This window comes from Aedes aegypti, chromosome 1 (assembly GCF_002204515.2).
Source record: "Aedes aegypti strain LVP_AGWG chromosome 1, AaegL5.0 Primary Assembly, whole genome shotgun sequence".
Classification (NCBI taxonomy): Eukaryota; Metazoa; Arthropoda; class Insecta; order Diptera; family Culicidae; genus Aedes; species Aedes aegypti.
The window spans coordinates 184370599-184386457 of record NC_035107.1 but is presented as its reverse complement, the minus strand read 5'-3'; the positions used below and the strand labels follow the sequence as shown (position 1 = coordinate 184386457).

Genomic DNA, 15859 nt, shown 5'->3' with positions numbered 1-15859 from the left:
TTATTACATTTGGCTTGATTGCCTTCAGCCCTAGATACTAAACTTCATTTGACCATTTTATTGGGACCTCTCATCGTGACAACATGTCTACTTGAAGGTTTCAAATATTTCAATGTTTTGGAAGCATTAGGAGAAATTTTACAGTTTTACATGTATGAGGAAAATATAACCTAACTTTTTTGCAATCTACGTAAATGACACGCAGGCTTCGTCTTTTGGCGGAGAGGCCTGTGTCATCCGCAAACAAAGATTTTTGACACCCCTGAGGTGAATCAGGCAAGTCAGATGTGAAAATAATGTATAATATTGGTTCCAAAATACTGCCTTGTTTAACACCAGCTCTTACAGGAAGTCTTTCAGACTTGAAGTACTGATAATCAACCTGAAGTGTACGATTTGACAGATAACTTTGGATTATTCTAACAATGTATGTTGGAAAATTTAAAGTTTTATAATTAAACAATCAAGCTTCCTTGCCAAACAGTGTCGAATGCTTTTTGCAAGACCAGTGGAATAGCCTTCAGATTTGTTGGAACGGATCAAGTTTGTTACACGTAAAAGTAGATGTGTGGTCGAATGCCCATGGCGGAATCCGAACTGTTCATTGGCAAAAATTGAATTTTCGTTGATGTGGGCCGTCATTCTGTTCAAAATGACCTTTTCAAAAAGTTTACTGATGTAGGAAAGCAAACTGATTGGACGATATCTAGAAGCTTCTGCAGGATTTTTGTCTGGTTTTAAAATTGAAACAACCTTAGCATTTTTCCATTTGTCAGGAAAATATGCTAATTGAAAACATTTGTTAAATATATCAACTAAAAATGATAAGCTATTTTCTGGAAGTTTCTTGATGAGGATGTAGAAAATTCCATCTTCGCCAGGAGCTTTAATATTTTTGAATTTTTTAATAATAGTTCTCACTTCTTCCAAATCAGTCTCACAGGCATTTTCTAAAACGTTCTCTTGATTGACAATGCTTTCGAAGTCCTGAGTAACTTGATTTTCAATTGGACTAGTAAGTCCTAAATTAAAATTTTGCGCGCTTTCAAACTGCATAGCAAATTTTTGAGCTTATTCGCAATTAGTTAGTAATAATTTGTTTTCCCCTTTCAATGCCGGTATTGGCTTCTGAGTTTTTTTTTATTTTAGATAATTTCCAAAACGACTTAGTGCCAGGGTCCAATTGAGAAATTTTATTTTCAAAATTTTTGTTTTTTAATTGTGCAAAACGTTTCTTGATTTCTTTCTACAAATACTGCCATATAATTTTAATAGCAGGATCGCGAGTGCGTTTAAATTTGCCTTCTTCTCACGTTTTTAAGACAGATCAAAAGTTTAGGATCACGGATTCAAATTTCAAATTCACATTTTGGAATTGCATTGCTCCTGGCTTCAACAATGGAATTTGTCAAAGTTTCAAAAGCATTGTCAATATCAAGTTTTGTTTGTAAAGAAATGTTAACATCAAGATTAGAGTCAATATATGTTTCATATATATTCCAGTCGACTCGAAAATAATTGCAAGTGGAGCTGATAGGATTGAGAATCGCTTCGTGAGATATTTGAAATGTAACAGGGACATGATCAGAATCAAAATCAGCATGAGTAATCAGTTGGCTACAAATAGAACTAGAGTCGATTAAGACCAAATCAATCGTAGAAGGATTTCTAGAAGAGGAAAAACACGTAGGGCTATCAGGGTATTGAATTGAGAAATATTATGAAGAGCACTCATCAAATAAAATTCTGCCGTTGGAATTACTTTGAGAATTATTCCATGACCGATGTTTGGCGTTAAAATCACCAATGACAAAAAAATTGACTTATTGCGAGTCATTTTTCGCAAATTAGTTTGGAGCATATTAACTTGCTGTCCAGAGCATTGAAAAGGTAAATAGGCAGCTATGAAAGTATATTTACCAAGCTGTGTTTCAACTATAACACCTAAAATTTCAAAAACTTTAGTTTCAAATGACGAAAACAGTTGATGTTTTATACGCCCCACATGCCCCATCAAGTCGATCATTACGATACACAAAAAATTTAGGATCTCTTTATATATAGGATTTATATATATAATCGTTCTCAAGCTATTTCGTGACATACAAACACCATTCCTTTTTTATTTATGTAGATAGATAAGGTAATTGAGCATAATCTAGAATGCCGTGAAAAGTGTACTGCGATCTGTCAAACTTTGGCACCTTTTGCAGTACCAAGCGACTAAATTCAGTACTACAAGTGGTAGCCATTCTGATCCAGAGTAGGACGGACCTGGTTATAAGAAAAACATAAATTCTCGCTCCAGTCTACTTTTTGGGTTGCATTTTGGTGCTATAACAACTGTGCATAATTTCATATAGATCGGTGAAACTGTATTTTAGCGCCAGCCTTTCAACGTTTGTACCGTTTTTATTCATATTACGGACACTTAAGGACTCAGGGAAATATAACCCAGCATAGAGCATACAAAATAAATCATTCTGTATGATTCCTTAGCGCTATCGAACGTCGGAAGCCCTTTACTTTCGAATAATTTTCATGATTCTTATTCCGGACGCTTCCTCACTTTTGCCTCATATTCCGGACACTTTGAATTGAATTCCGGACAGCTCATGATAATCATTAATGGAACAGTCAAATCATCAATCGAAATCGTTAAACCACCAAAGAGACATCTAAGGTAGTTGGGCATTATAAATTTTCAAAGATATTTATGGAAAAAGTTTACTAAAACCAGCCTTGAAATTGGAACAGCAAAAATTGAAATATTTCGCGTGAAATGTTTCCCATACAAAGTAGAGTGTCCGGCATTTGAAGCTGTCCGTAATATGAATCAAAACGGTATGGGATTTACTATGGGAACACTTACTTTTGCAAAGAAAAAGCACCCATTGACCTATATCAAAATTCTGAATACAACATTATTGAAGACCGCAAAGCAATTCGATGTTTGTGAAGAAAGTTATTAAGCATTCGGAAATTTTGCTCCATTTTGTTATTATCCTTATTCCTTTAAGTGTTAATCAACGTCATCTTGCCAATAGGTTTTTAGTGAATAACTTTTTTCACAAAAGTCAGATTGTTTCGCGGTCTTTGGCAATATTCTTCATCGTAAAAATACCTATCGAGGACTCTGTTAAGAGTTTTTATAGAAGTCAATGGGTGACCTGTGGCGATTTTGTTTTGTAAAAGTAAATTTTCCCAAAGTAAATCCCATGAAAACTTTGAACGACTGGCGCTAGAATACAGTTTCACCGATCGAGCTTGCACAGTTGTTATGGGTTCCAACTTTTTGAAGCTATTGGATATATATATATTTCTGATGGAAACAGCGTATAAAACAGCACATGACCGGTCGCTGTTTGTGAAGTTTGTTTCACTTGAGGCAATGAAGGAATCGCTAAGCAAAACACGAAGCCTCGAAAGTTTGCCTAATCAAGTGTAAATTAGTAGAAGTACGGATGTCGATCGCGAGTCCCAATATGCGATACGTTGGAATTTTCGACCTTCCACCGAAGCTAACGGATGATAGTTTGAGACTGATACTGTAAGAATTTGGGAAAGCTGAACGTGTGATCCGAGAAAAGTTTCCCGCGGAAGTATGTAGAACTCGATCACATGTAGGGTAAAAGCACCGGTTTTGGCCAGCCTAAGAGAAAATGTCAATAAAATTAAATGGGAAGCCGTATTTATACTACAAATGTGTCAAATACAAGCTTTTAATTCATATTATGTGTGTAAAATATCATAACTGAGCTAAAGCCATTTTTTCGCTTTGAAAATCCCGTTGGTCAATATAGGCCAACGGAACCAGTTTCGGCTAGAGATTTAACTTCGGTTCCTAAATTGGCTAATTGCATTGATTTCTCATGAGAGTGGCCAAATCAGGAGTGCCCTTGCCAAATTAGGTGTAAAAGAGTTAAAGTTATAAGAAAAATGATGTGTTTCAAAACAATTCGGGCGAGTAAATGAATGTAGCTCTATCATATGAATGTGATCTACTTTCATGCTGTTTCATGCTGATTGGCTATTTAAAACGGTGTACAATCCACTATGGCTACAACTGGCGTATGGCCAAAACCGGTGCTTCTATCCTATACTGGATTACGTGGCGTGTATATGCAGGTTGAAAAAAGTATTCCGCCGACATTGGAAGTTGGTCTGAAATTACGAGTGTTTTTATGAGAAGCTTGTGTCAAGCACAGGGTCTCTGGAAGAATTCTTGCCCTCAGCGTGGAACTCGAAAGAGCGATCAGAGAAAGGAACGTCAGGATATGTCGGATGGTTGCTCTTATGCTGGTGTTGTTACAGATAATTTATCTGTGTCAGTCAAGGAACTGGTGCCATCGGATGCATCAGACAACAATATTATTGAAGTTTTGGCAGAGAAACTTATCAACCAGGCTTCAGTTGTGGAATTGGAACCTAATAATATCGGATAGGAGGTGTTTGAATTGGAAATGGCGGCTAAAGCGATCCAAGAGTTGATGGGAAACCCACAGGCCAATGAGCGACGAACTCAACCTGCGGCTTCGCATTGCCAAGCTGTTTCCGGATCAGGCTCACGTCCTTGAAAAATAAATCGCTTGTATAGCTTTCTATTTAATATGAATGAGTTTGTAGAAATATTTTGTAACTATTTGTTTAAAATGATGTCGGCTAAGTAAAGTTTTTATTAAACAAATTAACCTAATAAAAAATCCTGGTGAAAAATAGGAGAGGACACTGTCTTTGTTTCTGCGTGTTGGTTGGGAATTGATCACTGGTCTAAACTTATGTGATATTTTTTATGCCAAGACTGAACTGCTAGAACTTTCTGGATACTGATTGGAACTTTCTGGTTAGGACTTCATGACTAATACAACAAATTAGAATAGATCTTATCTTCATTGATAAACTACATTGCATTCCAGGTTGGAAAACTCCTACATCCAAGTCCGACGAGAACGTGACAATCTGGTTCGCTTGAATCGCGATTCGGTAGATTCAAAAACCGGTCCACATGAAGAAATCCAAAAAATGCGGTCCGAGATGGAGCTCAAACGGAAAACGTTCGAGGCACAGTTCATCGAATACGTAAGTGTTGATTCATTTTTCTAAATTCCTTAAAATTCTTGTTCACACTGTCTAACAAATCGTATAACAAAACTAATTTGGAAGAAGTAGCTTTGATAATTGTGTTTTTGGCGAAAATGGAATAACCCGAAAATCTTTTGTACAAATCAAGGCATGCACCACAGTTCATGACGTTATGCGGTTTGGTAGTAGCACAGTAAAAACCCACCCATTAGTTGCTTTATGGTTACCTAAGTTTTAAAACCCCCGTAATAACACCTCTAGAAAGCACAAATGGAGCAGGAGCTTTCGCGTAACACCAATGAGCAAATCGTAACGCTACAGCTGGAAGTTGACCAACTGAAACAGGATCTCAATGAAGCGCTGAATCGTGCCGAACGTGCAGAAGAGGAAGTGCGTGAACTGCGGCAGCAACTTCGTATCAGCCAGCTTCCGGAGAGTCAGTTCTACTCCCAACTAGATCTGGACAAATTGAGTCTCCGAGGCGATGGCGACAACGAATCACTACTGTCCTATGTCAGTGGGTCAGTGGTCAGTGCAGCAGCACCACCCCCTCCTCCTCCTCCTCCTCCACCTGCCCCCGTTCCTCCACCCCCTCCGCCACCCCCATCGATGATGGCCGCCAAGAGGTCCAGTGGAATAGGACTGAGTGAAGCAATCTCGACGCAAAAATTAAATCCAGTCGGCGATGTATATAGCAGGCAGCAGCAAGCAACAGGTAGGTCGTGCGTTGTATATCGATCGATTTGTGGAGGGATGGTTGGAGTACAGTATTCCTTCAAATTGCATGGCTTCTGACTATTATTTTTCATTTGCATTTGTATTTTATTCGGTTGGGTGGAAAAACGATGAATTCCAAAAAGGTTGACTGCAAAACCATCGAAAGGAAATCGAAACTTCTAAATGACAAAACGAGAATTGGAAGGTAATGGAAAATTTCTTGGAAGAATTCACTTTCGAACGAATAAATAATTTTCTATTCATATGTTAAACGTTATTCATAGCGTGTTTAATCAAACACGATGTGTAAAATATCAGGAAAACTATTCCAAATCGCCGTTGAACATTTCCCGTTTTTATTTTTTGTCCCTTTCGACGTTTTGGTTGAATCCTTGTGACGAAATAATTTTAATCGACGGTGACGTCATCGGCTGGAAGCGGCTGAAAACCGAAAACGGAATGCCCAGAGAAGGCATGGAAGATAAGGCATTACTTTAACAATAACCCGAACCTTTCCACCCGAGACGTGGCCAAAAAGGTCAATTCGTCGAAGTGGTTTGTTCAGCAGACCATGAAGCGGGCTGGGCTACGTGTTGTTGAAGTCATGAAAGCGTCCAACCAGACTGACAACCAAAACAGGGTTGCCAAATTTCGCGCGCGGAAGCTGTACCGTGAGTGGCTGGTCAAGCCAGGCTGTCTCGTGTCACGGACGAAGAGACATACATAAAGGCGGAGACCAAACAAATCCCCGGCCTCAAGTTTTTGTTTGTACGTTACGAAATGAAAGATGAAGATAAATTCGCGAAGAAGTACCTATTGTGGCAGGCGATCTGCGAGTGTGGATGGTACAGCAAGCCCTTTGTTACAACCGGTACCATAAACGGGCAGATTTATCTAGAGGAATGCTTGTAGAAGCGCTTGCTGCCCTTCCTCCGCTTTCACCATGGTACCACGTTGTTCTGGCCGGAGCTCTCTTCGTGCCATTACGCCAAGCCTGTAATGAATTAGTACGAAGCGAAGGGCGTTAATGTGGTCCAGAAGAAGGCGAACCCGCCAAATACACCAGAAATTCGTCCGATCGAAAAGTTTTGGGCAATAATGAAGAAAAAATTAAAGAAAAGCGGAAAAACATTCACAAAAACAAACCGATGAAGCTTTAGCTTAGCTCACTGAATACACATATCAATGTGAGTCAGTGAAGATGCATAAAGAATCAACTGGTCGGTGTTGAAACAGACTGAACCAAGTGCTTTTTAATGGTTTCAGGAAAACGTACCCAGGCATTCAAAATATAGAAATACTCTCACCATTCACTGTAATAATATAACTTATCTATTTGATGATACATCTGAATCAAAACAGCATCGGGATAATCAAAACTGATAGATTTCTAAACGTATCTTTCAAACGCCAAAATATCATCTGGTCCGGTCTGTCTGAACACCGACCACCTAGAAGTTTGGATGGGATTGGCCATAATCTTCTTCAGTGTGCATAGTTCAGTGTCTCTATTTATACAGTGTCTTTAACGGCGCAGGCCACGTCCTTGCAATCAGGTGGGATTGGAGAAGGAATGTTAGTGTGTAACCTTTGCTATTTGGAGACTGTGTTTTCCTCTTTTTATTTATAGTAGGGTATAAAAAAGCTTCAAAAGCCTGGCCTGTTGTGTGTTGGCACTGTGTGAGACTCACGTTAGGCGTGCTTCACCACTAAAAAACTTTCCCTACTGCTCCTGTACCTCGATCTCCCAAGGCAACTTCATCAGGGGAGGGCTGTGCTTATGCACTTCTGCGACGGCCTTCTTAAACCTTTCAAATACCTTGTTGTTTGTCGCTAGAGACGATTTTATTCCATTCTTGGTTCTCATGCACTTCGTCAATCCCAACCTTTAGCTGTTCTGCTAGTTCACTGTTGGAGCTTTATGTCGTCAAAAACGCAGCTCACTACGACATTTCTACGGTTTCTCTGTGTGCGGTTTAAGATCTCGTCGGTGCTTTGGACAGCTTTCTGTGCGACGATGCATACTTCCCTTGGGCTGGCCTCGTTGAACTTCTTCTGGACTCTCATGTGCACTTCGTTGCTCTATGACGACTCGTTCTCCGCTGCTGCTGTTCGAGCTCTCCTGGTTAACCAGTTGGATGCCGAGGCCAGTTCAACGATTCTGGTTGAACGATGACTTCCGGTTCACGGGCGCCCCGGCGACCTGTTTTGTGACGATCGATGCTACTCGGCCTATTTCCCGACGTTGGAGCTAGCCTACTCCGGCTACGCTCTTCTTCATGCTTCGATACTGGCCAGTGAAGTGCCGAAGTCGGTCCAGCGATTCCTGTTGGAAGATGGCTTTCGGTTCACTGGCGGTCGGACGTACTACTCAGAGTAGTCCCCAGTGATGGATATATCCTACTCTGGTGAAGATTTTCCCGGCGGCGGAAGATCTTCCGAATCGATGCTATCCGGGCAGATGCCGAGGTCGGTCCTGCTATTCCGGTGGTGAGAAGCTTCCGGTGGTCGGCCAAGTGCCAGGGTCGGTTCTGCAATTCCGGTTGGAGGATGACTTCTGGTTTGCAGGCGCCCCGACGACTTATTACCAATACTACGCTACGCCCGCTCTACTCGGTCTAGTCCCCGACGGAGGATCTAGCCTACTCCGATCGCGACCCGGAGCTATGTTTACCTCTGTATCTCCACCAAAGTTACTGGGAGGCACGGCAGACACAAAACAAGGCAGTCTCGTTACTTGTGTAAAAATCAAATTTGATTGTAAACATTTGACGTAATTCCTATCGTAGCATATACGATCTGGATCACTAGATTATTTTTTCAACAAATTTGTTCGAGGTGGATAGGAATGACGTCGGTCCAGTAGCTGTCAGTTTACGGAATATTGCTGTGTGCATTTGAAACGCAAATATCAAATGCGGGAACACCAAATGCGGTAAGATTTTCTACAAGAAATGCGATGTCAAAGATAGATTTTTCTTGCTAGGTCGGCGGTGATTTTGGAAAACGTTGCTAGGTGTCCTTTGATTCTTTTGTTTTACCGCATTTGGAGGACGTTTAGTCAAAATTTGCATCTCAAATGCAAACAGCAATATATAACCTTATTAATAATGTAAACCGTGCTGGGAGGGTTGTATGTTAATGCGGAGGGTTTGATCACAGGATTCACTTTGATAAGTGATAAGACCGTGATAAACAATTATTTGTGAGGAATAAACATACTTATAAATATAATATTGATATGAGAAATTCCCAAGTAGAAGAAAATAATTTCGTCACTTGAAGTAGTTCATCACACATTCAAACTTTTTTGATAAAACAGATAAATCCAACATTACTACAGCTGTCAGGACGAAGGCATGTGTTATGTTAGTTAACTCATATGAAAAAATAAAATAACTTGATTAGCCGAACCATCACATAATAGTCTTGTGCTGACACTTACAGTGGTGAATCATTCAAAGTTAATTGTATGAAGTAAATAAGTGTCGAATCATAAAATGTGTTTTTTTTTTTTTCAATTACAAAAATAAAGGTAAAAGGAAATGGGTGTTTTAAAAAAAAATGTAAAACATAAATAATCATCTCTACGTCCCATCGTTTCAAGATTGAATTTGCAGTCATACATATTTTACAGATTTGAAATAAACGCATGACACGAGCTCCCCAATTGATCTTTCATCCATGACTAAACAGCCACAATACACTTTCAGCTTCACTTAAGGCGAAGTAGGCCGTCATTGAAATTTGTACGCGTCGTTGATGATTGTTGCTAATTCATCTCACGATTTCAAATCAAAGAAAATTAGTTGGTTTTGCACTGACACAGTTGAAAAAGTATCAGCATACTTGATGCATGGTAGCGCGTAAAGTGATACATTTCCAAGTCAATATAAACTATCAAGACTGAGTTTTATCACTTTGAAATGCAAGCTGAAAAGTCATCATTGATGCCAAAACTAATGACGGGCTACTTAGCCTTAACGCATACAGACTAACAGAGAAAGCAATCACTCTGGAAACGCGAGGAAAATAACACGTTTGCTTCTCATGCAAGAAAAAAATGCTCAGATGCTATTAAAACACAAATGTTTGTGCTTACACGAAGCACTCCACACTGCTCAGAATAATGCGGAAACCGAAAAACAAACAAACATTCACTCCGGCGGTGAAAAACGAAACTGCTTGCTAGTGTTTCCAAAGCGCACTCCATTACAAGATGGTTGTATTAAAAGTACTCCAAATTTCTTTTTTGCAATTTCTTATCGTAATAGGCTGATTTTCATCACGCCAATCTGTCATAAAACGGCCTACTTTCCTGCACTGAAGTATGCAGTGCGGGAATAATCATTACGTAACTGAAACCAGTGCTGTTATGATTCATTACGTAACGCTTTCTCATTACGGAACTGTTTTGAGTTGCGTAATGAATCATTACACAACAGTTTTTCAGAAGTTGTAAAATGATGGTAAATGCATTACAATATTATTTCTGATACCCTCAAGTGGTCTTCTACGAAATTGCAAAAAATGTTGTACGTAACTCGATGCTGAATGATGTTTTTTACAGCACTCGTCGTAATTATCCTACTCGGCAAGCCTCGTAGGATTAATTTACGACTCGTGCTGTAAAAATCATCATTCTGCAACTTGTCCCGTAAACTACTATTTCTCAATGACATGCCTTATGAAGCTTTTAAAAAAGTTAGGTGACACTTGATTCCCTTCTGAACACATATACTAATGTAAGGCTATCTATGTAAAATCCAAAACAAAAATGTAATAATATTTTGTTTCGATACCATTGAAGAGCCAATTCAAAACATCTGATGGGTTTCCAGCACAGACATTGTAACAGAATCAAACTGGTTTAGATTCCATAACACATACGTAACACAGTACCGGATAATACTTCTTATTCTTCTTCTTCTTGGCATTAACGTCCTCATTGGGACAGAGCCTTCTTCACAGCTTAGTGTTCTTATGAGCATTTCCACAGTTATTCTCTGAGAGCTTTCTTTGACAAAGCTTGCCATTTTCGCATTCGTAATTGTGTAGCAGGTACGATGATACTTTATGCCCAGGGAAGTCAAGGAAATTTCCATTACGAAAAGATCCTGGACCGACCGGGAATCGAACCCAGACACTTTCAGCGTGGCTTTGCTTTGTAGCCGCGGACTCTAGCCACTTGGCTAAGGAAGAACAATACATTTGCAGCTTTTTCGATTCAAATAATATTATAAACATTGAAAGACTAGATCTCAGTTATTTATGGACCGATTTGAATGAATTTGAATTTGTCTCGCCTAAATCTTCAACTTTGCTGAAGGTATCATGAAGCTATTTCTCCAATGCTTTTAGTTATGTGAATTGTTAAAATTACTATAAATTAACTTTTATCAAAATCTTGCGCATTCATCACGAGAACAAGGATCTTTCGCATCGTTCCATCGCTAAAACGTTAGGAATCGCCAATTCCACGGTGTCGCGAGTGATTAAGCGGTTCGAGGAACGATTGACCACCGATCGGAAGCCCAGAAGTGAAGGAAAAAGTATTCCGTACAACATCAAAACTCACAACCGCGTTGTTGGGGCCTTCAACCGAAACCCGAACGCCTCCGTTCGGGATGTGGCTAAGAACCTGCACCTAAGCCGAAGTTTTGTCCAGAAGGCCAAAACTAAGGCTGGGCTTCGAACGTTCAAGGTACAAAAGGTCCCTAATCGCGACGAGAAGCAGAACAAGTTTGCCAAAACCCGTGGCAGGAAGTTGTACCTCAACATCATGCTGCATCAGTGCGCATCGTACCTTCGTGCTGTGCGTACACGAATTCTCTCTGCTCTTGGAAGTTTTCTTAAAAACTACCTAAAGCAATAAAACAGTACTTTTCAGTGCTACAAAAACAGTACTTTTCAGTGCTAAAATTAAAAACGGTACTTTTCAGTGCTACTAAAACAGTACTTTTCAGTACTATTTTTTCTACTATTGATCCCTTTACGATCCTTGTTTGGACCCGTGCCTTCGATTTTTCGTTGGACCCGTTGGCGAAAGCTAGCGGTGGTAATCCTTCTTGGACACCGTCTTGGGAAAAAACCTTTCGAAGGTCACGTCTTCTTTCGTTTATTAATTAAACATGGTATCAACAACAAACAAAAGGAAGGGTGAATCTCTGAATTCACTACTTCCTTCCAAAAAAGTGGGTTTTAAAACTGTCACTACACGTGGCAAGAATGGAAGAAAGGACGCTTCCCCGGAGTGCGAACTTTCTTCCAAGGGTGAAATGAATAATTGTATCGAAATGAGCAATCAGTTCGATGCTCTAGACAAATTTTCCGAACACCAAATCGAAGCAGCCTCTAGCCCAGGCTCTTTGATTCAAGTGAGGAAGCAAAGAGTGCCGCCTATCGTGGTCAATTGTTCCGAATTTGCGGGATTTAGGCAGGAGATCTTGAACTCCATTAGGGGAATCAAGGTTTCCTTCCAAATCGCAAAGAAAGGAGACTGTCGCGTTTTGCCGGAAACTCTTAAAGATCGTGAGCTTCTTCTCAAACATCTTGAAGAGAAGAAGCACAAATTTTTTACTTATGACGACAAAACTGAACGTTTGTTCAAAGTTGTCTTGAAAGGTCTCTCAAGTGACTATAAATCACCTGAAGAGATCAAAAATGGAATAAATGATTTACTTGGATTTTCCCCAGTCCAAGTAATCGTTATGAAAAAGAGAACCCAATCTGGCATTGTTCGGAAAGGGCTTTCTCAAGAATTTTATTTAGTTCACTTTAACAAAAAAGAACTAAATAATATTAAAGCTTTAGAAAAAGCAAAACTTTTATTTGATGTCCGTGTGACATGGGAACATTTCCAGAAACCTGGAGGAAATTACCAGAACCCCACTCAGTGCCGTCGGTGCCAAAAGTGGGGTCATGGTACAAAAAATTGTCGCATGGATGCTAAATGCATGATTTGCGGAGGTTCTTCTCACGCCAAAGACGTCTGTCCAGTGAAGGAAGATACCACCAAATTCATATGTTGTAATTGCGGGGCTAACCATAAGTCCAATTTTTGGAATTGTCCTTCACGCAAAAAGGTCATTGAGGCTCGTGCCAGGCAGATGAAAGATAATATCCGTTACGATAACGGTCGTTTCCGGAATTTGCCTGGTAGAGTATCGAACAATGCTCATTTTTCAGTTAACGATCGCTTGATCATGAATCATACCCATCAGGAAGATCATAATCATGCTCATTCACAAACTAATTTTAATCCGTCGGGTAGCCGTTCGAATCTTTCTATTTCGAATGTATCTACCCACGGTAAATCCTTTGCCGATATCGTAGCAGGAAATTTGAACTCCTCCCCTGTTCGATCCATGGGTACCCATTCTACTTGTTTCAAATCAAATGGAAAAAACCCTACCGCCACAGGTAACTCCGCTTCTTCGTCTACCGGAAATTCCAATGGGAAATCACATGACATGTCTGCCTCTGATTTTAATTTTCTAACTGAACAATTGAATCTAATGATTGATGCAATGTTCAAAGCCACCACTATGACTGAAGCAGTCCAAGTAGGTGTAAAATTTACAAATCAAATAGTTATTGGATTACGTTTTTCTAATGGATCCAAATAATAATTTAAATATTTTAAATTGGAATGCTCGTTCTCTGAATGGTAAAGAGGACGAGCTGTTTAATTTTCTTACGGTTAATAACGTGCATATAGCAGTTATTACCGAAACGTATTTAAAACCTGGATCTAAACTCAAAAGAGATCCTAACTTTTTTGTTTATCGTAATGATCGACTTGATGGGGCATGTGGGGGAGTTGCAATCATCATTCATAGGCGTATAAAACATCAACTGTTTTCATCATTTGAAACTAAAGTTTTTGAAACTTTAGGTGTTTCTGTTGAAACACAGTTTGGTAAATATACTTTCATAGCTGCCTATTTGCCTTTTCAATGCTCTGGGCAGCAAGTTAATTTTCTCCAAACTGACTTGCGTAAATTGACTCGCAATAAGTCAAAATTTTTTGTCATTGGTGACTTTAATGCCAAACATCGGTCATGGAATAATTCTCAAAGTAATTCCAACGGCAGAATTTTATTTGATGAGTGCTCTTCAGGATATTTCTCAATTCAATACCCTGATAGCCCCACATGTTTTTCCTCTTCTAGAAATCCATCTACGATTGATTTGGTCTTAACCGACTCTAGTCATCTTTGTAGCCAACTGATTACTCATGCTGATTTTGATTCTGATCATGTCCCTGTCACATTTCACATATCCCAAGAAGCGATTCTCAATCCTATCAGCTCCACTTTCAATTATTTACGAGCCAACTGGAATATATATAAAACGTATGTTGACTCCAATCTTGATGTTAACATTTCTTTAGAAACTAAACTTGATATTGACAATGCTCTTGAAACTTTAACAAATTCCATTGTTGAAGCCCGGAGCATTGCAATTCCAAAATGTGAAGTAAAATTTGAATCCGTGATTATAGACGATGATCTTAAACTCTTGATCCGTCTTAAAAACGTGAGGAGAAGGCAATTTCAACGCACTCGCGATCCTGCTATGAAAATTATATGGCAGGATTTGCAGAAAGAAATCAAGAAACGTTTTGCTCAATTAAGAAACAAAAATTTTGAAAATAAAATTTCTCAATTGGACCCTGGCTCTAAGCCCTTTTGGAAATTATCGAAAATCTTGAAAAAACCTCAGAAGCCAATACCGGCATTGAAAGAGGAAAACAAATTATTACTAACTAATTGCGAAAAAGCTCAAAAACTTGCTATGCAGTTTGAAAGTGCGCACAATTTTAATTTAGGACTTACTAGTCCAATTGAAAATGAAGTTACTCAGGAGTTCGAAAATATTCTCAATCAAGAGAACGTTTTCGAAAATGCCTGGGAGACTGATTTGGAAGAAGTGAGAACTATTATTAAAAAATTCAAAAACATGAAAGCTCCTGGCGATGATGGAATTTTCTACATCCTCATCAAGAAACTTCCAGAAAGTAGCTTATCATTTTTAGTTGATATATTTAACAAATGTTTTCAATTAGCATATTTTCCTGACAAATGGAAAAATGCTAAGGTTGTTCCAATTTTAAAACCAGACAAAAATCCTGCAGAAGCTTCTAGCTATCGTCCAATCAGCTTGCTTTCCTCCATCAGTAAACTTTTTGAAAAGGTTATTTTGAACAGAATGATGGCCCACATCAACGAAAATTCAATTTTTGCCAATGAACAGTTCGGATTCCGCCATGGACATTCGACCACTCATCAACTTTTACGTGTAACAAATTTGATCCGTTCCAACAAATCTGAAGGCTATTCTACTGGTCTTGCTCTTCTAGACATAGAAAAAGCATTCGACAGTGTTTGGCATGAAGGTTTGATTGTAAAATTAAAAAACTTTAATTTTCCATCATACATTGTTAGAATAATTCAAAGTTATCTGTCAAATCGTACACTTCAGGTTAATTATCAGAACTCCAGATCTGAAAGACTTCCTGTAAGAGCTGGTGTTCCTCAAGGCAGCATTTTGGGACCAATATTATACAATATTTTCACATCTGACTTACCTGCGCTACCTCAGGGATGTCAAAAATCTTTGTTTGCGGATGACACAGGCCTCTCCGCCAAAGGACGAAGCCTGCGTGTCATCTGTAGTCGATTGCAAAAAAGTTTGGATATTTTTTCTTCATACTTGCAAAAATGGAAGATTTCTCCTAATGCTTCCAAAACTCAACTAATAATATTCCCACATAAACCAAAAGCTCTTTATTTGAAACCTTCAAGTAGACATGTTGTCACGATGAGAGGGGTTCCAATAAATTGGTCAGATGAAGTTAAGTATCTAGGGCTCATGCTAGATAAGAATTTAACTCTCAAAAATCACATTGAGGGCATTCAAGCCAAATGTAATAAATATGTAAAATGTCTCTATCCCCTTATTAATAGAAAATCAAAACTTTGTCTTAAGAACAAGCTTTTGATATTCAAACAAATTTTCAGGCCAGCCATGTTGTATGCTGTACCAATATGGACTA

At 39.0% G+C, this 15859-nt stretch overlaps 1 protein-coding gene across 1 annotated transcript in view; it reads left to right on the top strand.

Moving 5' to 3' along the window:
- LOC5567410 (shootin-1) overlaps positions 1 to 15859 on the top strand; it is a 50649-nt gene that overhangs the window by 24736 nt on the left and 10054 nt on the right. The window contains exons 5-6 of the mRNA XM_021854918.1: positions 4917 to 5079; positions 5344 to 5797. Of these exons, the coding sequence (XP_021710610.1) occupies positions 4917 to 5079; positions 5344 to 5797 (617 nt within the window). The remainder of the gene's footprint in view (positions 1 to 4916; positions 5080 to 5343; positions 5798 to 15859) is intronic.